The sequence below is a fragment of the Cervus canadensis genome, chromosome 21 (genome assembly GCF_019320065.1).
Source record: "Cervus canadensis isolate Bull #8, Minnesota chromosome 21, ASM1932006v1, whole genome shotgun sequence".
In the NCBI taxonomy this organism is placed as follows: domain Eukaryota; kingdom Metazoa; phylum Chordata; class Mammalia; order Artiodactyla; family Cervidae; genus Cervus; species Cervus canadensis.
In genome coordinates, this window is record NC_057406.1 from 27608338 (window position 1) to 27631397 (window position 23060).

Sequence of the window (23060 nt, forward strand, 5' to 3'; positions counted from 1 at the left end):
ACTGTCACCACCAGATACATCCACAGTTGGGCCTTGTTTCTGCTTTGGCTCAGCCTTCATTCCTTCTAGAGCTATTAGTAATTTCCCTCTGTTCCTCCCCAGTAGCATATTGGACACCTTCCACGCTGGGGCCTCAATTTTCAGTCTCACATCTTTTTGCCTTTTCATACTGTTCATAGGGTTCTCATGGCAAGAATATTAGAGTGACTTGCCATTTCTTCCTCCAGTGGACCACATTTTGTCAGAATTCTTCTCTATGACCTGTCCATCTTGGGTGGCTCTGCATGGCATGGCTTATAGCTTCAATGAGTCACACAAGCCCCTTCACCACGACAAGGCTGTGATCCATGAAAGGGACTGTGGGGGGCAGTAGTGGGGGGAGGGCAGCTAACATTGTACTCAATGGTAAAAATCTTAGAGCTTTTCCTCAAAAATCAAGAGTGAGACAAGTATACCCACTCTCACCACTCTTATTCAGTTAGGTAAGAAAAAGAAATTAAAGGCATCCAAATTGGAAAGGAAGTTGTAAAAATGTCCCTGTTTATAGATGACATGATATTACATATAGAAAATCCTGACCACTTCTCAAACAGTCATTAGAATTAATAAATGAATTCAGTAAAATTGCAGGATACGAAATCACTGAATTTCCCTCACTATCCAAAAATAGGGCATTCCTATGAAATCTTTAGTAAGCCAAAATGGCGAAAATGAAAAAGCAATTACTTTAGGCTGCATCTTGCTAACAAATTCACAGAGTAAATCAAGATAAAGCACCCATGCTCACAGACAGGTCCGAGCTATGGCAGCTTGACACTGAAGTGCTGAGTGTAGTTCTTGGGAAATGAGCTTGGCAGCACCAGCCTCACTGTTCAGGGTTCACGCTACCTTGAGCAACGAGAGCACTGCTATGAACAGTTTGTTGCCCCCCAAAAAGACTGAATGCTGTCTTCACTTTTCACCTTTCCTTGTAAAAGCGAAAATTATCTGGATTTTGTTCAGTTAGCAAAAACAGGTGATAATGGAGGTTTTTCCTAAAATCAAAATGGCATGAAGCAAACTTCCAAAAAGCAGAAAATACACACACACACATATATATAAATCACCTGATTATAGTAATAATGAACAATCAGAAAGAGAAATTAAGATAACAATCCCAAGTATAACTGCATTTAAAAGAATTAAATACCTAGGAATAAATTTAACCGAGGAGGTGAAAGACCTGTACACAGAAAAGTCATAAGATACCAAAATAAATTTGAAGAATTAAAAGTAAATGGAAAATATTCCATATTCATGAATTGGAAGAATTAACATTAAATGTCCATACTAAAAAGTGGTCTACAGATTCAATCAATATTGAATAAGTTTTCTATCAATATCCCAATGGCCTTTCCATAGAAACAGAAGAAACAATCTTAAAATTTGTATGGAACCACAAAAGACCCCAAATAGTCAAAACAGTCTTGAGAAAGAACAAATTGATGGCAAATGAGCCTAAAACATACAATAGGGGAAAACAGTCTAATAAATGGTGCTTGGAAAACTGGACAGCTACATGCTTTAAAAAAAAAGGAACTGAGTCACCATCTTATACTGTTGTTGTTCTTTAGTCGCTAAGTTGTGTCTGTCTCTTTTGCCACCCCGTGGGCCATAGCCTGCCAGACTCCTCTGTGCAGGCAAGAATAGTGGAGTGGATTGCCATTTCCTTCTCCAGGAAATCTTCCCAACCCAGGGATCGAACCTGAGTCTCTTCTGATGGCAGGTGGATTCTTTACCTCAGCCACCAGGGCAGCCCATCTTACACCATACACAAATATTAAGTCAAAATGTTAAGGGCTTGAATGTAAGACTTGAAACCATAAAACACCTGGGGGGGGTGGTGGAGGAAACATTGGCAAAAGGCTCCCTGACATTGATCTTACTGATGATTTTTGGAATTGAAACCAAAAATAAAGGCAACAAAAGGAAAAATAAACAAGTGGGACTATATCAATCTACAAAGCTTGTTCACAGCAAGGAAAACCATCAACAAAATGAAAAGGCAGCTTACTGAGTGGGAGTAAGATATATGATTAACAGATATCTAGTAAAAGACTAATATCTAAAATATACAGAGACCTCATATAATTCAGCAAGAAAACCAAACAAGCAAATTGAAAACTGGACAGATAATCTGAAAAGACATTTTCCTAAAGAAAACATACTTGTTTTGTTTGGCCAAAGATGGCCTATAGGTATTTGAAAAGGTATTCCACATCACTAATCATCAGGAAAATACTAATCAAAATCATGGTTAGATATCACCTCACAAATAGAATGGCTATTATCCAAAAAAAAAAGACAAAGTTTCCTGAAGAAATTGAAACTAGAACTACCATGTGATCTAGCAATTTTACTTCTGAATATTTATTCAAAGAAAATGAAAATGCTAATTCAAAATGATATGTGTACCTCTGTGTTTACTGCAGCATTATTGGCTGTAGACAAGATGTGAAGGCAACCTGAGTGTCCATCAATGGATGAATGAATAAAGAAAGTATATAGTCATACAATAGAATATTACTCATCCATAAAAAGAATAAAATCTTGTCTTTGGTGACATCATGGATGGACTTTAAGGGCACCGTGCTTAGCAAAACAAGTCAGGCAGAGAAAGACAAACACCACCAGATTTCATTTGTATGTGGAATCTAGACAAAATGAAACCAAACTTATAGATACAGAGAACAGACTGGTGACTGCCAGAGGTCAGGGAAGGGGTGAAATGGATAAAGGGCATCAAAAAGTATAATCCACCAGTTATAAAATACATAAATCATTGAGGAAACAGTGTACAGCATGCTGACTATAGTTAATAATACTGTATTGTATATTTGAAAGTTGGGGAGAGTAGATTTTAAAAGTTCTTGCCATCACAAGAAAAAATTTAACCCTGTATGGTCATGGGTGTAAACTAGACATCATAATCAAATCATTATGTTATACCCCTAAAATTAATATAATGTTATATTGATATTGTTCTATTAATGGTCTATTAATTATAAGCTTCATTTCAAAAGTACCAGTATAAATTTAAGGACTTAAATATAAAATATCTAAAATTAAAAATCTTGCACTCAAGAGAAGAATGGAGAAGATGGGAGAGTCAGTGAACCGGAAGATAGATCAAGGGAAATTATCCAATTTAAATAACATGGAGAAAAAAGATTAGAAAAAGAAAAATAGAATTTTAGAGGTCTGTGGGAAAATACTCAAAGATCTAACATTAGGTCACATTTGTTTCTGAACTCCAAAGACAGAAGTAAGAGTTTGAGGCAAAAAAATATTTGAAGAAATAATTGCCAAAAACTTAAAAAGTTTAGTGAAAGGCATACATTTATAAATTTAAGTACCTTATTGAGTACCAAAAAGAAAAGCTCAAACAAAGGCATGCATTTATATATTATTCTCAAACTGCTAAAAACCAAAGACAGTGGGAAAAAAATTGTGAAAGAGCTAGAGAAAAAGAACACTTGGCATGTAGAAGAAGAATGAAACAATGTAGGCAAGAAATAACCAAAGCTAAAAGACAGGGGAACATGTAACAGAATTGGAAAATAAAAAGGAATGTCAATTTAGAATTCTGCAGATGGCATATGCCCTTCAGCAACAAAAGAAAAATACCTATTCCAATGAAGGAAAGCAAAAAGAATTTCACACCCTGGATTTGCAGAATGAGTTTTCCAGGCCCAAAAGAAGAACTTGACATTCAGTCTATTGTTTTTAACTTTGTTAGATATAATTCATCATTCCAACCCCTCATAACTCAGTCCTGATGATCTGATCTAGCATATTGGCCATAATACTCAGATTATTGACACCTGTACATCATATATCTCTCTTTATTCAAATCATGATAAAAACTGTTTAGTTGGACATGATCAAGGCAAATATTTGAGGTATATGGGTAAAAAAAAACTGTTACATTTTATCTCTAAGTTACTAGTTTCTGCTTTTTATAGTTCATCCTTTTCTCCCATCCTATCAAATATAACATCATAAAGCTAACCTTCCAGTATTTATCTGTTCATCACAATTCCTCAGCAATCACTAACAAAACACAGTCTGTCTCTTACTTGTATTTAGTTTCCTCTGCACTGTGGATAGAAGCTAAGGCTTTGGAAATTGGAAATCATCTACAGTGGTTCAATGCAACTGTAAAAAAAATTTTAATTACCAGTTAACTCAAACAGTTCTTCAGTAGAGTAGGCTGTAAAAAGCAAATGAGATTTAATGGCTTACTTGTAACATGTTATTAAGACTGAGAAATGGAAAAACTTTTAAGCTTCACAAGATACTTCAGTGAAAGTCTGGAGCCTTAGTTAGAATTCTGAACTTTTAGAAGCAATTCAATCCATGTGTACTGAGTCAGAAAAGAAGTTCTATCTACTAGACTGTGACTTTTGTCTGGTTGCTAACTATATTAAGTAGAGGATTAATATATATATATATATATTATATATATTAAATACATATATATTATATATATATATATATATGATACAAGATGATCATGCCAATGAGTTGGTTATTGCCTTGGAGGCAGAAACTATTTTGATCACTATTCTGTGTCCTCTCTCAGAACATCCAAAGTGCTAGACATACGGTAGCTTGATTTTTTAAAAAAATTATTGGAAATCACCTATTGATGATAAGTTCTATTAAAGGCTTAAATTGATGTGATGTGAAGCAGAATACCATCCTAATTGAATTCACGAAGACCTGAAATCATCCCATTTTATACAAATTAACACAAAGACTGGAAAAGCCATTCCACCACTTCTTTGAGGCAAACCGCAAACCATACATCACAAGCATTCTTATTGTACTCCTGTACTTTTAATGTACATTGTCATTTTATAAAAACACCCTCTTCATGATGGCCAGCCTGAGTTTCAAAATTGCCATTTGGCAGGCACATAAATGAGGGAAATGCTTTTTTATTACATTGTTTTGTTTCTGGCATAGACCTCAGGTTTTGATAGCCCTATCTTGTTTTAATCATCTTCAGTTGATTTCTACCAATGCCTATATTACCCTATGATTGGAAACATTTAAGTTAAAAAAAAAAACTTGGTGGAAAATTCTCATAAATTATTCATCAAAAAGATAATAACCTATTAAATACAATTAAACTTTGAATTAATCTACAGACATTTCCAAAGTGTCTGATATTTTTAAACCATGTACCTTCATCACATAACTAAGAAAATTTGATCTAGAAGTGCTCTTAATTTGAATCTGTCAGTTTTCTTTACATTCTTTTTAGAGAGACCTTACAGGGTAGTAGATAAAAGCATAGGCTTTACATTGAAACCTCCTGAATAAAATAAAGACAATACTAGCTCAAGGATTATTTTAAGAGAGTGCTTTAAATAAATTAAACATTCACTATGTGGTAGCTCTTATTATTATTACTGTGTATGAAAGATAAAAGTCTTTTTCATACACTCATATGAAGAGTTGCTGGCATGCCCTACAATGTGAAGATGGTTTTATTTACTTTACAGTTTATATTTTGTTTTCTTTTTATACCAACAAACTAATGCTTACTATTGATAAATTATATTTTCAAGATACTTTCATCCACTGATCACAAAAAATACAAAAGTAACATTGAAAACTATTTGAAGCGCTGTGTGCAACCTAAGGCAAGAAATGAAGACAGAAATTTGACATGTTTAAGTATTAACAGGGCTACCTAGGTGGCACTGGGCTTCCCTGGCGGCTCAGATGGTAAAGAATCCACCTACAATGTGGGAGACCTGGGTTCAGTCCCTGGGTAGGGAAGATTCCCCTGGAGGAGGGCATGGCAAACCACTCCAGTATTCTTGCCTGGAGAATCCCCGTGAAGCGAGGAGCCTGATGGGCTACAGTCCATGGAGTCACAAAGAGTCAGACATGACCAAAGCAACGTTGCACACTCACACAACTGTTAACAACATTATTTAGAAGTCAACATTGTGAATAAGGGCTTCCCTGGTGGCTCAGATGGTAAAGAATCTGCCTGCAATGTGGGAGACCTGGGTTCAGTCCCTGGGTTGGGAAGATCCCCTGGAGGAGGGCATGGCAACCCACTCCAGTATTCTTGCCTGGAGAATCCCGTGGACAGAGGAGCCCGGTGGGCTTCTGTCCAGGGGGTTGCAAAGAGTCGGGCATGACTGAGCGACTAAACACACATTGTGAATAAAGATTCACTAATATATATGTTTATATATATATATTTTTTTCTAATTTAAAATAATAACCAAGCTAAGAATCCCCTATATTTCACTTTTCAGTTGAGAAGGAAGGCTCTTCCACCAGTGAAAGCTAAGAATATCCTAAGACTTTTGTTTCTAATCTTTTCAACTAGAGGAGCCTCTTTTTAGATAAGCAAAAATGTTTTTGATTTCTCAGATGTCATTGAAATCCTTTTGCTATCTGATATATCTAAAAAATACAAAAAATGTTTAAAACTACTATAAATGCAGCCATGCTTTTAAATAATAAAATTGTGTTAACAAAAGCACCTACATATGTTTGAAAAAATAGTAAATACGTGTGAGACATATTTATTTCCTCTGCAGGGAGTGCTTGCTGCTAATGTGGGGCCATCCCCCTGCCCCTACACAAAGTCCCCCATAAGGCACTCCTTCAATTAAACTGAATGTACCTCTTCCTGTTTCTTCCATGTACTCCACACAGCAGGACATGGAGAGGAAAACATATTGGTGGTTGCAAGAGGGCACAGGAATGTAGTGCAAAAATATGACTTTAGTTCACACTCCGCCATCTATTAGGCCCCCAAGAAATTGTTGGATAATCATTAGCTCCTAGGAGCAGACTTAAATAACCTGCTGTGCTTATTGTCAAGGAGATTTTTAATGAGTTAGTGAAGTCCGGAGGGTTGAGAGGACTATCACAGAAGCGTAAACAAGGTCTCAGGAAAAGGACAGCAATTAGAGATCAAGTCTCCGAGAAGAATGGTGACCAAGGATTCATTCTGAGACAGAGTGCAAGTAGTTATGTTACAAATACAGTCTAGCTCCAGTTGGAGCAAAAACAGGAGTAAGAAAGGGTCATAAGGATCTAACTGTCTAACAGGATCTGAGAGATGAGATGAGATAAAGTCAAAGGTTTTGAAGTGAAGCATTAAGATACTGTTCAGACGGTAGAGAATCTGCCTGCAATGTGGGAGACCTGGGTTCCATCCCTGGGTCATGATGTAGCTGACTGAGCAGCTACATTAAGATACTGAACATAACAGACTTTAACAGATACATTCCTGATGCCGTGGTGTGCATGAAAAGATCAGTTCTAGCAGAGAAATCCCTTCAGATAGCTCTGCGTTCAGGGTAAACCCCTAGGACAGACCTTGGAAGCAGACCCCAAGACACATTTACTTTACCCTGCAGTCGACGTTTTCTCTCATTTTTTAATTGGGATATAGTTTCTTTACAGTGTTGTGTTAGTTTTTGCTGAACAACCAAGTGAATCAGCTATGTTGTTCAGTCGCTCAGTCACGTCCAATTCTTTGCGACCCCATGGACTTTACAGTCCATGGAATTCTCCAGGCCAGAATACTGGAGTGGGTAGCCTTTCTCTGCTCCAGATCTTCCCGATCCAGGGATGGAGCCCAGGTCTCCCACAATGCAGGTGGATTCTTTATCAGCTGAGCCACAAAGGAAGCCAAAAATACTGGAGTGAGTGGCCTATCCCTTCTCCAGCGGATCCTCCCTATCCAGGAATCAAACCAGGGTCTCCTGCATTCTAAGCGTATTCATTAAGCGGAAAAAAAGATTCTCTTAAAGACTTGAGAAATCCATGTCTGCATTTACAGCTCCTAAGGACAGGCTAACTGTGCTGCTCAGATCAAATGCATCTCTGACTTAAATTGTTCTATTATTCTGAAAACAATAAGATATTCAAGGATCTTGTCGAGGACACTAACTGGAAACAGAAGCCCAAACCCTTAATTAGTAAATGCCTGGTAAAAGCTGGTGTACAAAATACTTTTTCTGTTCCGTGATTGGGAGCTTATCCCTCAGCGGGGAATCCTTGAAACGTTCTGAGAAGCAAAGTGACACAGTCAAAACAGTTTCCAGGAAGGTTAAATACATCAGTGATAAACAGAATAAATGAGGGAATGAAGTGGGAAGACCGGGACACAAAAAAGTCATTAAAATCTAATGGTAAGTTAGGGAATAAAGATCTATGGTGGCAAATGAACTAAGGCAAAAAGGGATGATGTTGATCTTGGTACATACCAGGATTTGAAAATCAGTGACAAGGGAGATATTGGAGATATTGGAGAAATGAAACTGCATCATTTAATACAATTTCAACAGGCTGAAAAAAAATCAATTTTGGAGTAGTGAGGAAAGTGAAGATGGATTTTGGTTAGAGTATAACCTACTTGTAGAGCTCTTCATAGGAAGAGCTGGAATCTGAAGGCTGAATTACAGATTCCAATTTGAGAGTCATCAATATCAGTGGTTCTCAACTGGGGTCAGCTTTGCCCCCCTGGGGTCATTTAACACTGTCTGGGGTCATCTTTGCTGTCACAACTAGGAGGATGGTATTGCTGCAGCCTGGTAGGTAGAGGTCAGTGATGCTGTTAAAATGTCCTCAGGGCACACAACAGCCCCCTACAACAAAGACTCACTTGGCCCCAAGTGCCAATAGTGCCAATGTTGAGAAATCCTGCTCTCAAATGTCAGAGTACATTAGGGCCATCTAGTCCAATCAGTGCATATCAGTTCAGTTCAGTTCAGTTCAGTCGCTCAGTCGTGCATATAGTGTATTCTTATTCAAATTATAGAAAATAAAAATAGTAGGAAGCATTTATTGAATCTTACTCTATTTCAGGCACTATACTCACATTCAGAGAAGGCAATGGCAACCCACTCCAGTACTCTTGCCTAGAAAATCCCATGGACAGAGGAGCCTGGTAGGCTGCACTAAGAGTGGGACACGACTGCGCGTCTTCACTTTCACTTTTCATTTTCATGCACTGGAGAAGGAAATGGCAACCCACTCCAGTGTTCTTGCCTGGAGAATCCCAGGGATGGGGGAGCCTGGTGGGCTGCCGTCTGTGGGGTTACAGAGTTGGATACAACTGAAGTGACTTAGCAGCAGCATCAACATACTCACATTACATGGTTTATTTTATTTAATCTTCTGAATACTTTGAGATCAATGCCACCTTTAGCCCCATTTAAGACGTTAGGAAACTGATCCACAGAGAAGTTATCTACCAAAAGCCACAGTTCAGTTCAGTTCAGTTCAGTTGCTCAGTCGTGCCCAATTCTTTGCGACCCCATGAATCACAGCATGCCAGGCCTTCCTGTCCATCACCAACTCCCGGAGTCCACCCAAACCCATGTCCATCGACTGGTGATGCCATCCAGCCATCACATCCTCTGTCATCCCCTTCTCCTCCTGCCCCCAATCCTTCCCAGATTAGGGTCTTTTCCAATGAGTCACACGGCTGAGAAATTTGGGGGCCCACAGTGCAACCAAAAAGCCTCTCCCAGAACCACAGTTCTAAGATGTCACCGCTAAGATGACACATACAGTGATTATAGGTATGGAATGCTCAAGCCCAGTGGTAGAAAAGAGAGACAATTACACAGAGCAGAAACACTTCACTGCCTTCATTCCTCTCTCTCTCTCTCTTTCACACACACACACACACACACACACACACACACACACAAAATCAGCTCTCTCAAATATTAATAGCAATGTTTTTCTGTGTCACAGAAAATTCCATTGTGTCAATGACAAATTTCAGAGCTCCTCCTGGGGGATGGTTTTGAGTGGAGCAGGGTATCTTGAGCACCATCCAAAGCAGCAGTTTTGATGATCTTATCATTTTGACATGTGCATGTGTTCAGATATATTTTATCTAATTTGTGAATAATAATAAAGACCCAGATTCTCCTAATGACAAGATTTTTTACTATGTAAATTAGAACAGAATAGAAGTTAGTCCTATAATAATGTATATCATATTTCCTTACTCTCCTTACTTTCCAATATGCTTTTCTAAGTGTCAAAGAACGATATAAAATTCAAGCTAATGACCTTGGGGATGGCACTGGATGTTGATGTGTGAATGTCATTGTCATTCACAGAATTTGTTGAAAACCACTGATTTAGTAGTTAGGATGTATTCACCAAGATAAGCATTTAAACTCCTCAATTGTGACTTTCAGATCATCCACTTTAAATGTAAATTACACAAACATTTCTCATTTTATCTAGCGAGATATGCATAGCTTCTCGTACAATTTTCTCTCCATTTGGTCACAAAGATAGAACCCATTTCTCTGAAGTACAGTTGTTTCCAAACTTTTAAGAGTATACTCTGTCTTCAAATTTATTAAGAAATAAAAATATTCATAAGAAGAAAGGTTGAAAAAGGGAGACATTCTGAAGCCAGTTGGGGAAGTTCAGGGGGAGGAAGGCTGTTAGGCTAAGCTAGAGAGAGGGGGTCCAGAGAGCTATAGATTTAGCATCATTGATCCACCAATCAGGCCGGAACTCACGCAACTTTGGGAGTGCCACAGAAGACAATTTTGAAAGGATCATCCAATATATTTTAGGGTAATTTAGATCAGTGCTCCCCAACATTTTTGGCACCAAGGACTGGTTTTGTGGAGGACAATTTTTCCACGGACTGGAGTGGGGGATGGTTTCAGGATGATTCATGCACATTACATTTATTGTGGACTTTATTTCTATTATTATTACATCAGCTCTACCTTAGATCATCAGGCATTAGATCTCAGAGGTTGGGAACCCCTGACTCAGATAATAAAGTTATTATAACTACCTTAAAATCTTGTAAGTAGGTCTAATTGATATTTTAATTAAATTCTATCTGAAAATATGATATTATGCAATATACATTTACATGTCATTCAATTCTACATCTTATTTTAGGTGTTAAACTTGAATTTTTTTCTTTTTTTTATTTTCAAGTGGTGTACAGTCCCCTGAGGCACTTGGGTCCTCAGCCAGTGGCTTATAGTCATCTCTTGACCATTTCTGTCAAAAATGCAAATTTCATTTTTACTACAAAAAACTGAAGTAACTCATACTTACTGGAGTTTTAAATGTAGCTCTCTGACACGGGGCTTAATTTAAGATGGACTGTTTTACTCCTTTAAACTGTATTTTGGGATTCCTTTTGAGCTCTGATGTATTTCTTTTGATTGTTCTCTTCTTTTCTGGTAAACAGTGACTGTAATAAATCTTGATCCTGTCTTTGGTCTAGATATTTAGTAGCCGTGTATTTGTTTTCTTTGATAGCCATGCACATTAATATTTATAACCATTTTCCTTTGCAGCATCTCCCAGATGGCTCCGCGCCCAGTGCACATGTTGAATTTTATCTTTTACCATATCCCAGTGAAGCCCGGAGGAGGAAAACAAAATCTGTTCCAAAATGTACCGACCCCACTTACAATGAGATTGTAAGTATGATTCATCTCTTGTCCCGTCACTTTGTATTTTTTCTTACCATTTTTCAGCTTCACAACGAAATATGGAAAATCTGTAGTAATTGGCAGCATTATTTCATAAAGGGAAGATGTTTCCCAAAATAGCCACTGTGTGCCACTCACTGTTCTTGATGCTATAGAAATAGGAAAATACAGCTTTCAAAGTGCTTATGAACCAATTTTCAAATTGTGGCTAGCTTACAGCAAGAGCCCAAGACTTTATGGCATTTGTTTCACCTCCTAACATTATCCTTGACTCCATCTTATTTTCTCTAACAAGCTTTTCTTTCCCTCGTTTTCCTTACCTGATAACTTTATCATAGTCTAATCTATTGTACAGCAATAAACATTATAAAATCTCCTTTGAAAAACTGAAAAAAATAAACAAGTACAAAGCACACATTATATTAAAGTTAATTTATATTATATATAGCTCTCTAATTCCTTTGTAGTATACAATCTGAACATCCGATCCTCTCATTCTTTCTCAGGCAAACCCTACATTTTTCTTTTGATTCCATCCTTTCCCATCTCCTCTGTACCTTGATCACCTGATTCTTTGCTTACCTTTCCAGTTCCTCAACTCTGAAATCTTAAGGAAAAAAAAAGGGCTTCAACTCAGCCTTTCTAAAGCATCAAATTTTTTTTTTCCTCTTGCTATCACCTCCACACTTTAGCAAACTTGGCATATTTCCTGCTCTCTGTTCCTCACTTCCTTCTCACCCTTTAATCCTTTGCAACATGGATTCTACCTTGACCAATGCTGCTTTGTTCAAAGGGCACCAGAAGACTCCTAATTGTTCAGTCCAGTGATCCATCGGGCTGTCCTCTCCTGAGCAGTTAGACAGCAACTCTATTAACTTAACTGCTTCCTCTTTCTTGACACCTCCCTTTTGCTTCTTGAGTTCTGCCCTTCCTTAATTCTCTTCTGTTTTCTCTAATCACTCTCTCATTTTCCTTCATTGCCATTCTTCCCCTGAAAATATTTATTTACTGGAGTTCCATGATGTGACCTCATCTCTTCTTGATATATACACTCAAAATGATCTTATGGATCTGCAGATTTTCATTTATTACCTACTTGAAGGTTGCATCTCAATTATTTCCTCAAACTCTGGCTTCTTTCCTAAGCTTTAAACCTGTGTGTGCATGCTCGGTCGTGTCCGACTCTTTGTGACCCAGTAGACTGTAGCCCATCAGGCTGTTCTGTCCACGGGGATTCTCCAGGAAAGAATTCTGGAGTCATTTGCCATGCCCTCCTCCAGGGGATCTTCCCAGCCCAGGGATTGAACCCAGGTCTCCAGATGGAAGGCAGATTCTTTATCACTGAGCCACCGGGGAAGCCCTTTAAACCTGTACTTTTACCTGATTATTGAAAAGCCCCTGAGATATCAGGGAGGGTGGGAGGAAAGCTGAAGATGAAGGGAATATATGTATACTTATAGATGAATTCACATTGTACGGCAGAAATCAACACATCATTGTAAAGCAATTACAAAAGTTAAGTGTTAGTGACTCAGTTGTGACTGACTCTTTGCAATCCCATGGACTGAAGCCCGCCAGGCTCCTCTGTCCATGGAATTCTCCAGGCAAGAGTACTGGAGTGGATAGCCATTCCTTTCACCAGGGGATCTTCCTGATCCAGGGACTGACTGGGGCTGCAAGAGTCCTTTCTGAGTTGACTCAGATGCTCACCTAGCCTCACTTCTTCTCTGGCTCTGGAGGAGGTCTCAGGTGTTAGCCACATGTGTGCTTGATGTTCTTCACCACATGGTGCTGGCCTCTCTAACAGCAAGTGACCCGAGACAGAGACAAAGATGCCACAGCACTTTCTGAGCCACCAGGGAAGCCCAAAGCAATTATACTCCAATTAAAAAAGAAAGAGCCATGTAAATCCATGGCTGATTCATATCAATGTATGACAAAACCCACTGGAAAAAAATAATAATAATAAAAAAATAAATAAATAAAATTAAAAAAAAAAAAGAAAGAAAGAGCCCCTTTAGGATGCCTCCTAGGCCCTTTTAAACCAGGTTTCCCTCCACTGTCATCTGGGAAGATACTAATGACATCACTCTCTTCCTCACTCACAAGTCCAGTTAATCCCTAAGTTTTGTCAGTTTTCCTTGAGCAGTCATCTGCCTCTTCAATCCATCTTCACCTCTGTGTCCCATCACTGTTTCTCTGGTGAAAGGTCTCGTAACTTTGGCTAATATAATAGCTTCCTATCTGTCCATCTTGTACTTTTCAGTTAAACCACTCAAATCTCTATCTAAAGTATCAAAAACTACTTATTTTTATTACTCTCCTACATAACTTTTTCCAAATGTTCCTTACTACCTACTGGATAATATCCAAAATCCAAAGTGTGGCATTCACAGCCCTTCAAATTTGAATCAGTAATTTTCCAAAGTTGTCTCTGGAGCAATATCATCCTTATATACCTTTAAAAAAATTTTTGTTTTGAGATAATTGCAGATTCACAAGCATTTGGAAGAAATAATATAGAGAGAATTCAAATACCCTTCAACCACTTTTCCTAAAATGGTAACACTTTGCCTGTCTATTGACAATATTATAATCAGGAAATTAACATTGGTACAATCCACTGACCTTATTAGGATTTCTCACTTTACATGTGTTCTTATGTATGTGTGTATTTAGTTCCATGCATTTATATCACATATATAGGTTTGTGTGATCACTACAATCAATCACGGTATAGGCTATTCTATCAAAATGCTGGTGCTATCCTATTAAAGCCACAGTCAATCTTCCCACTCTAACACTCCCCGCCCAACTCTTAATACATTCACTACGTCTATAATTTTGTCATTTCAAATGTTATATAAATGGAATCATACAGTCTGTAACATTTTGAGGTTGGCTTTTTTCTTTTACTATACATCTCAGGAGAGATCCATCCAAGTAGCTGCATGTAGCAACTGTTTTCACTGCTGAGTAGTAGTCATGGCAGGGAGGTATGAAAGTTTAACTATTTACCAATTAAAGGACATTTGGGTTGTTTCTGGCTGGGGGCTACTGCAATACAAAGCTATTCTGAACACTGATGTATAGATTTTTGTGTAAATATAAGTTGTAATTTCTCTAGAGAGATGCTCAAGATGTAATTACTGGGGTATTATGATAATGCCATATACAGTTTTTCAAGAAATTGTCATATTCTTTTTCTACATCATTTTACACTCCCAATGCAGTATTTGTGCTAGTTTCGCTGCATCTCTGCCAGCATTTGATATCATTTTTATTTTATCAAATAAAAATATCACTACTTTTAGTTTTAGTTCATTTGAAAGGTAATGAGTGATAGCTCACTGTGGTTTTCATTTGCATGTATCTAGTAGCTAATGTGGAGAAGGAAATGGCAACCCACTCCAGTATTCTTGCCTGGAAAATCCCATGGATGGAGGAGTGCTGTAGGCTATAGTCCATGGGGTTGCAAAGAGTCAGACACGACTGAGCAACTTCACTTTCAATTTCTTTTCATGTGCTCATTTACCATCTGTATATCTTCTTTGGTGAAATATGTCTTTGTGTCTTTGTACATTTTCTAATTAGAGAGTCTGCATTTTTACTTATGTTTACTATTGATTTTTGAGGTTCCTTATATATTATCAATAACCTTTGTCAGGTATGTGGTTTGCAAATATTTTCTCCCAGTCTGTAGCTTGACCTTCCATCCTTTTCTCAGGGTCTTTCACAAGTAAAAGTTTTTAATCTTGATGAGATCTGATTCATCAATTGTTTTTCTTTTATAGATTGCATATTTGCTGGCAATTCTAAGAACTCTTCACCTAGCACTTCCTAAAGATTTTCTCCTGTATTTTTTCTAAATATTTTATCATTTTATATTTTACAGCTAAGTCCATTATTCATTTTGAGTTGACTTTTGAATAAAGTGTGAGGTTTAGGTTAAGGTTCACTTTTTTTGCCTATGAATGCCAATTATTCCAGTACCATCCACTGAAAAAGCAATTCTTCCTACATTTAATGTCTTTTTCACCTTTGACAAAAATAAGTCAGGAACATTTGCTTGCTCATGCCTTCCATTGCCCCTTACTTAGTCATATTCTCCAGTCACATCAGACAGCTTGTCATTCCCTGAGTAATCCCCGTGACCTCTGTGACTGAGCTCATGAGGTTGTTCGCCCTCCTGCCCTTCTCTGCCAACTTTGGGGTTCCCCTCAAATATGGACTCTGTGAACCACTCTTCCTTCCCTGACTCTTAACACCACACTTACCATCTCTTGTTCAGTCCTACACAGTTATTTTTTTTAGTACACTGAAAACTTCTTGAGGACAAGGGAAAAGTCTTATCTTTCTTAGTATCTCTGAAACTTAGCTACTTCTAAAAAGATTTGTGGAATTAAATATTTGGGGTAATTCCATAAGTGACACTTTTTGTGTATGTGGAAAAATGTAAAACTAGCAAACATTTATATATATTCAACTATATGTATAATTTAGTAAGGAAAGATACTTTAACATTTTATTATTTGCCATGATGTCAACCACTAGAGATATATGTACATGCTCAGTTGCGTCCAACTGTTTGCAACCCAATGGGCTGTAGCCTGCCAGGCTCCTCTGTCCATGGGATTCTCCAGGCAAGGATACTGGAGTGGGTTGCCATGCCCTCCTCCAGGGCATCTTCTTGACCCAGGGATGGAACCCACATCTCATAAGCCTCCTGCATTGGCAGGTGGATTCTTTACCACTAGCACCACCTGCTGCTGCTGCTGCTAAGTCGATTCAGTCGTGTCCAACTCGGTGCGACCCCATAGACGGCAGCCCACCAGGCTCCCCCAGCCCTGGGATTCTCCAGGCAAGAACACTGGAGTGGGTTGCCACTGCCTTCTCCAATGCGTGAAAGTGAAAAGTGAAAGTGAAGACAATCAGTCGTATCCAACTCTTAGCGACCCCATGAACCACAGCCTACCAGGCTCCTCCGTCCATGGGATTTTCCAGGCAAGAGACTGGAGTGGGGTGCCATTGCCTTCTCCCAGCACCACCTGGGAAGCCCATAAGTCTATGCATAGCAAACTCCAACTCATACATAATCCAAATGAGCAGGAAGATGAATTCATGTACGGGTAAGTGACTGCCTTAATAGTAACAATCATCATATAAACAAACTTGGCAGGGAAGTGGTTGAATTGAGAAAGCCATGAGAAGAAAAAGACTACATTATCTTTTTTAGGAGCCCTTGTTAATATTTTAACAAGTATTCTTTCTGAATTATGTCTCTTTCTCTCAACAGACACATTCTCTAACAAAAATGGGATCATATTTTACCTATTAATTTGTTACCTGCTTTATTCAGTAAGCATGTAAGACTATAGTATTTTAATTTTTCTCCCATTATGCTGTGTCTGTATCAATACAAGAATGTTTCTAAGAAATACCCCCAGAAAGGGCACTGGTTTTAACTGTGGTTTTACTTTCTCTCCCCTTCAGCTATGATGTAGGCCCCCATCTCTGTGCCAAGTCCCCTCTATTATTTCTGTGCTTCTTAGCAACACCTTATACAGACATCCTCATCCCTTCATATCTGCAGGGGAGGTTAGCTCCGGGACTCCCGAGCATACCAAAATTCTCGGGTGCCCAAGTTCTTTCTATAAAATGGCATATTTACATATAACCTACACACATCCTCCCATTTACATTAAACTATATCTAGTTGATACAATGTATGTGCTGTTTAAATAGTGGCTGGTAGGCAACCAATTCAAATTTGCTTTCTAGAACTTTGGAAATTTTTTCCCTGAATATTTTTTGATATGTGGTTGATTGAGCCGATGACTGCAGAGCCCATGGCTACAGAGGGCCAACTGTATGTGTTTTCTGAGGAGCCTGGTAATTATCACATGGCATCGACCTTGTATTTAACTTCTCCCGTTTGCTTCCTGAGGGCTGCTACATCAGGGACTTTGGGATTTCTCAAACTGCCAAAGCCAGGCAGAGGTCTGGGGAGTGGGAGAGAACGACTTCACTCCTCTTCTTATATAAACCTCTTAGCGGAATTCAAAGGGAATATCATATTGCATCACTTCAAAACGCTTTTCAGGAAAATAGTTCTTCCAGGTGTTATTCACAAGCCTCTTTCTCCCTAATCCTCAGACCTGAGAGAGGCTGGGTCAGGACGACTGCCAAGCGTCCCTTCAGCATCCACCCCTCAGACACTAAAGCTCTGACACAAGGCCAAGTGTATCACCTTGATGCTCTCCAGAGTGGTCCCAACAGGACTGCCTGCCGCCTTCCTGAAAACCCTTCTCACGTACAGAGCCCTGCGGTGGACACGACTGGGCTCAGGATGGGGTGGGGCTGGGGTCGGAGTGCCCCCAGAACTGCCCTCCACGTCTTCCAGAAGCAGAGTGGGCTGCTAACTCTGCTACCACTGACCTTTCTACTCTGCTCTCTTTGTTATCTGGTTAAGAACCATCATTTTTTTTATGACTCATTAGAAGTACAGATTCAATTTTAAAAATGAATTATACTGTTATAGTCCATGTATTTTGCACATTGTATTTCTTTTATTTTTAATTGAAGTATAATTGATTGATAGTGTTGTGCCAATCTCTGAAGTGACTCATTTATACATACACAGACATTCTTTTTTATATTCTTTCCCATTCTGGTTATGACAGGATATTGATATGCTACACAGTAAGGCCTTGTGGTTTATCCATCCTGTATATAGTAACTGACATTATATTCCTTTCTTAGACATTATCCTACTATAAAGTATAGAGGCGATATTAGAAAGGACAGAATAAGAATGTTCTATGTAGTTTATGTGCCTTAAAATATTCAGCATGTGCATGAATATCTAGCATAGAATGAGGTGTGTGGTATACTCAGTAAGCAATGGTTATTGTTGTCTGTAACATCCTCTCATTCCATAGTCATAAAGTAATGATAATTCTGTTTGTAGAGGAAGACCCCGAGGCCTTGAGGTAGATATTTTGATCAGGGTTCGGTAACTAAATTTCAAGTCCAGAAGTGCCTGATTCCAGAGCTCTGACTGACCCCACTAAACTTTCTGTGCTGCCCCTGCCTCGCTCACCCTGAGAGTTCTGGCTTTCACTCTCCCTTTCACAGTCCTGCCTCTTCACTCCTCTCACCAGCCTTAAGCACAATTCAGTTTCCTTACTATTTTCCTCCCCTTGCAATCATTCAAATACTCTTTAGAATTATTTACTAGAACTTGGTGTCAAATGACACAGTGAATGCTTGCATATGTTAATAGATATTAAATTACCCTAAACAGTGTTCTACTTGATGTAACAGTGTCAAACTTACACATTCAGTGTTTGTCAGAAGGCAGTAAAGACCTGACACATGCCTATGGGTAAAAAGTACTACAAAGTGAAATTAAAAGAGCTGTGCATTTTGGGGCATTATTAAGGCAGAATACGTATTAAATCATTTGGTGATAAGTCTCAAAGAATATAGTCATCTGTGTACATCTCTAGCATTACACACTAATTATTCATTGCATTGAAGAAAAAAGTGCTTATTTTTTAAATAACATTATGGATGAAGTAAAGCAATTAGAATATATGTATATATCATCTATGATGTGCAATGATTACACGTTATAAAACACTTCCAAGAGAAGTAGCTTTTACATAATGAAGCATAAGAAAAAAATCCATAGTAATATAAACTTTGGAGTGCAAATGTTTGTATTTTAACCAGGAAGGCAATTAATTTCCAGCATCGTGTATTAGAGAAATTCAGCTTGCTAAATAGCTGGAAACTCAATTTTGTCTACCACTATTATTTCCAGTCAGCTAAGGTAAAATAGGCTTCCCTGGTGGCTCAGCCGGTATAGAATCTGCCTGCAATGAGGGAGACCCAGGTTTGATCCCTGGTTGGGAAGATCCCCTGGAGAAGGGGATCGCCCCCACTCCAGTATCCTTGCCTGGAGAATTCCATGGACAGAGGAGCCTGGTGGGCTACAGTCCACGGGGGCACAAAGAGTCGGCCATGACTGAGCAACTAACAGTTTCACTTTTCAAGGCAAAAATACCAAGAAATGACTGTTCTTTTTTTTTGTATTTGATGGATCTTTTTTGGTTATAATTCATTAGTGTTTACTATGTACCAGGTTCTGCACCAAGGCTTATTATATTCATTCTCTCATTTTATTCTTCCTCACAATGCTAAAAGGTAAATATTATCACCATATTCAAATAAGAAAGTGCATTCAGAAGGCCCCTAACTTGAGATGGTTCAACCTGAAATTTTCTGAACTTACAGTGCTACAAAAGCGGTATGCATTCAGTAGAACCTGTACTTCAAATTCTGATCTTCTCCCAGGTTATCAGTACGCGGTAGAATATTCTCTCCTGATGCTGGGCCGTGGCAGCGAGCCACAGCTCTCAGTCATGAGAGTAAACAACCAATACTCTCTCAGCCATTCTGTACCCAGCCAGCCATTCCGCTTTTCACTTTCAGTACTATACTCAATAAATTACATGAGACATACACACTTTGTTATAGAAGAGGCTTTGTGTTAGATGATTTTGCCTAACTGTGGGCTGATGTAAGTGTCCTGAATGCACTTAAGGTAGATAAGGATAAGCTATGATATTCGATGGGTTAAGCATGTGTGTGCTCAGTTGCTCATTTGTCTCCAACTCTGCAACCTCATGGACAGTAGCCCGCTAGGCCCCTCTGTCCATGGAATTTCCCCAGGCAAGAATACTGGAGTGGGTTGCCATGCCCTCCTCCAGGGGATCGTCCCAACCCAGGGATCCAACCTGGGTCTCTTTCGTCTCCGGCATGGGCAGGCAGGTTCTACCACTAGTACCACCTGTTCAGTTTACCATGGGTTTATAAGCCCATCAGGATGTAACCCCATTGTAAACACAGGAAGAACTATAGTTGACAACAGATTTAAATAAATATGTATCATTAATATGTTTCTTAGAAAGTTACATTTTTAGCACTAATTTATAAGATGCCCAGTGTTCTGAAACCAGATTTTCCAAAGGCCTAAAGGTCAGAGCTGTTCCATTTTTCTTTATACACTTTGAGGGCCCCTTCGTCTATTTCCTCTGTAAAATAGGAATTGAGTGTATCTGCCGAATGTGTTGTGGGAAGGAAAATAGAGGATAATTCAGACAGTTCAAAATAACCACCATAGAGAAGGGGAAAAGGAGCTTACTCTGAATTCCTGGAAAGATAAGTGTTCAGGAGATAAGAGTGATTCAGAGTCCATGTTAGACTTCTCTTTGCCATTAAAGATGAATTACATTGGTAAGACTTTGAAATTTTTAAGGCATCCCTTAAAATCTTTTACTAGCCAGGGGAACTCAAGAAATTAAGTGGAATAACTTGAATAAGCAGTTCTGCCCTGAGAATCCCATGGACAGAGGAGTCTGACAGGCTACAGTCCATGGGGTCGCAAAGAGTCGAACACAGCTGAAGTGACTTAGCATGCACACACAAGAATTTAAAAGGTAATCTCCTGCCTGGAATGGGAGCAAGATACTAGAAGAGTAGGTAGCCAGGAGCTGTCACAAGAAATACTATAGACTGGATCAACATCCTGTATTGTATCTCATGTCCCTTAATTGAGTTATTATTTTTTTGATAAGTAAATCAGTGTTCAGAGCAGCTAGCAGATTCATCTTTAGTGGAATTTCATTGATAACTTAAGATGGCCGGAAATCACATCCATACACACTGAGCAGGCTTCCTAGAAGATTCAAGGCTTTCCTCTCAATTTGTTTCCTCTGATTCTTCTTTGCATACACAGAAAGCACTTCTTTCTATCTTGTAGCCTCACTATAAAAAGCAAGCACATTTGTGGCATCATATGAAACTCCTCTAAATGTGTTATAAGGAGTTTCCCTGGCAACCACGTTGGGTTTATACACAGCAATCTCCTCCTTTTATGATGTATAACTAACTTCTTGATCCTGCACTTTTCAAAGTTTCTTTTACCACTGCAGGCACCTAATGATAATGCCTATGACTTACTTCTTGGATAGTATAAATTGCAGTTGAATAGTTCTCTCTCCTTAAAAATAGTTATATGACTAGTAAATGAAAAGAAGAAACACACAAAACTGTACACACAGCATAATTATAGCTCAGAGTCTAAAAAGTGATTATATATAGAAAACAAAAAGCACATCAAAATGTTAACTATAATTATCTCCTAATGGTAGAAATATAAAAATCTCCTTTCTTTTATATTCGTTTCTGTTTCATCCCCATATTTTACTTAATGAGCATATATTTTCATAACTAAAAATTAAACAATTTTAAATAAATTAAAGTAACCATAGTATGACTGCTTCACATGGAGAAGGAACTATTGTTGGACTACATTAAATTAACACAAGGAAATCATGGAGATTGGTCTGATTTCCCCATTAGCCTTCAACAAAGAAAAATAGTGCTCAAGGCTCCATGCTGCACATAAATTCAAGGACAGTTAAAGGTGGTAAGTATTTAAATTTCTTCCTAGAGAATGATTTGCAGTCTTATTAAATTTGGGATAGACAATTATTAATGGAATCAGAGTAAATTTTAAGCTTCTTAAGAAATACTTTGTCATTAAACTCCTTCATGTTAGCAGAAGCTTTAGGTCTTCAGAATTAAGAGTTAGAAATGAAAGATTATAACAATATTAACCTGTCCATTCCAAGGTACAAAATATGAGATGCAATTATTTTGTTAAAAGCAATATTTTTAAAAGATGCATTTAAGCATATCTGATTTATATTTTCAAAATTCTCTCCCTTTTCAGGTAGTATATGATGAAGTCACAGAGCTCCAAGGACATGTCTTAATGCTTATTGTAAAGAGCAAAACCACATTTGTAGGAGCAATTAACATCCAACTCTGCAGTGTCATGCTCAATGAAGAAAAATGGTATCCACTAGGTAACAGTATAATTTGAGCATTGCTTTGAACATACAGTTTCATTAACTACTCATATTTTTTTCACTTTGGGGCCTCTCTATCACAAGATCAGGAATTTTTTTAATCAAAGGTAGTGTGGTATATTAAGGACACAGAGAAAAGAAATCAGAATCAATGTTTTTAGTTACTTTTTCTCTATGTGTATTTCATTGTTTTCTTAGAACCATTTCTCCAATTGATTGTGTAAATTCAATATGTAAAATAATAAAAGGACATTCTAGTGTATCTTTTAAATCAAACATGCGTTCACTTTATAATTATGTGCCTATAGTTAAAAGCAATACTTTTAATGTAGTTTTCAAAAAAGACAAGCAAATAAATCTCATCACTTCAATACCTAAGTATATCTGAAACAGGTTGGGATGGGGAGGGAAGAGGGAGGGGGGTTCAGGATGGGGAACACATGTAAATCCTTGGCTGATTCATGTCAATGTATGGCGAAAACCACTACAATATTGTAAAGTAATTAGCCTCAAACTAATAAAAATAATTGGGGAAAAAATTTTGAATTAAGTACATATACCTACACATCCATTTGTAATCTTATATTTATTGAAGGCA

General features: G+C 38.1%; 1 protein-coding gene across 1 annotated transcript in view; it reads left to right on the forward strand.

Moving 5' to 3' along the window:
* PIK3C2G (phosphatidylinositol-4-phosphate 3-kinase catalytic subunit type 2 gamma) overlaps positions 1-22840 on the forward strand; it is a 409785-nt gene extending 386945 nt beyond the window's left edge. The window contains exons 32-33 of the mRNA XM_043441512.1: positions 11382-11507; positions 22324-22840. Of these exons, the coding sequence (XP_043297447.1) occupies positions 11382-11507; positions 22324-22476 (279 nt within the window). The 3' untranslated portion in view covers positions 22477-22840. The remainder of the gene's footprint in view (positions 1-11381; positions 11508-22323) is intronic.
* Positions 22841-23060: the final 220 nt, after the last annotated feature.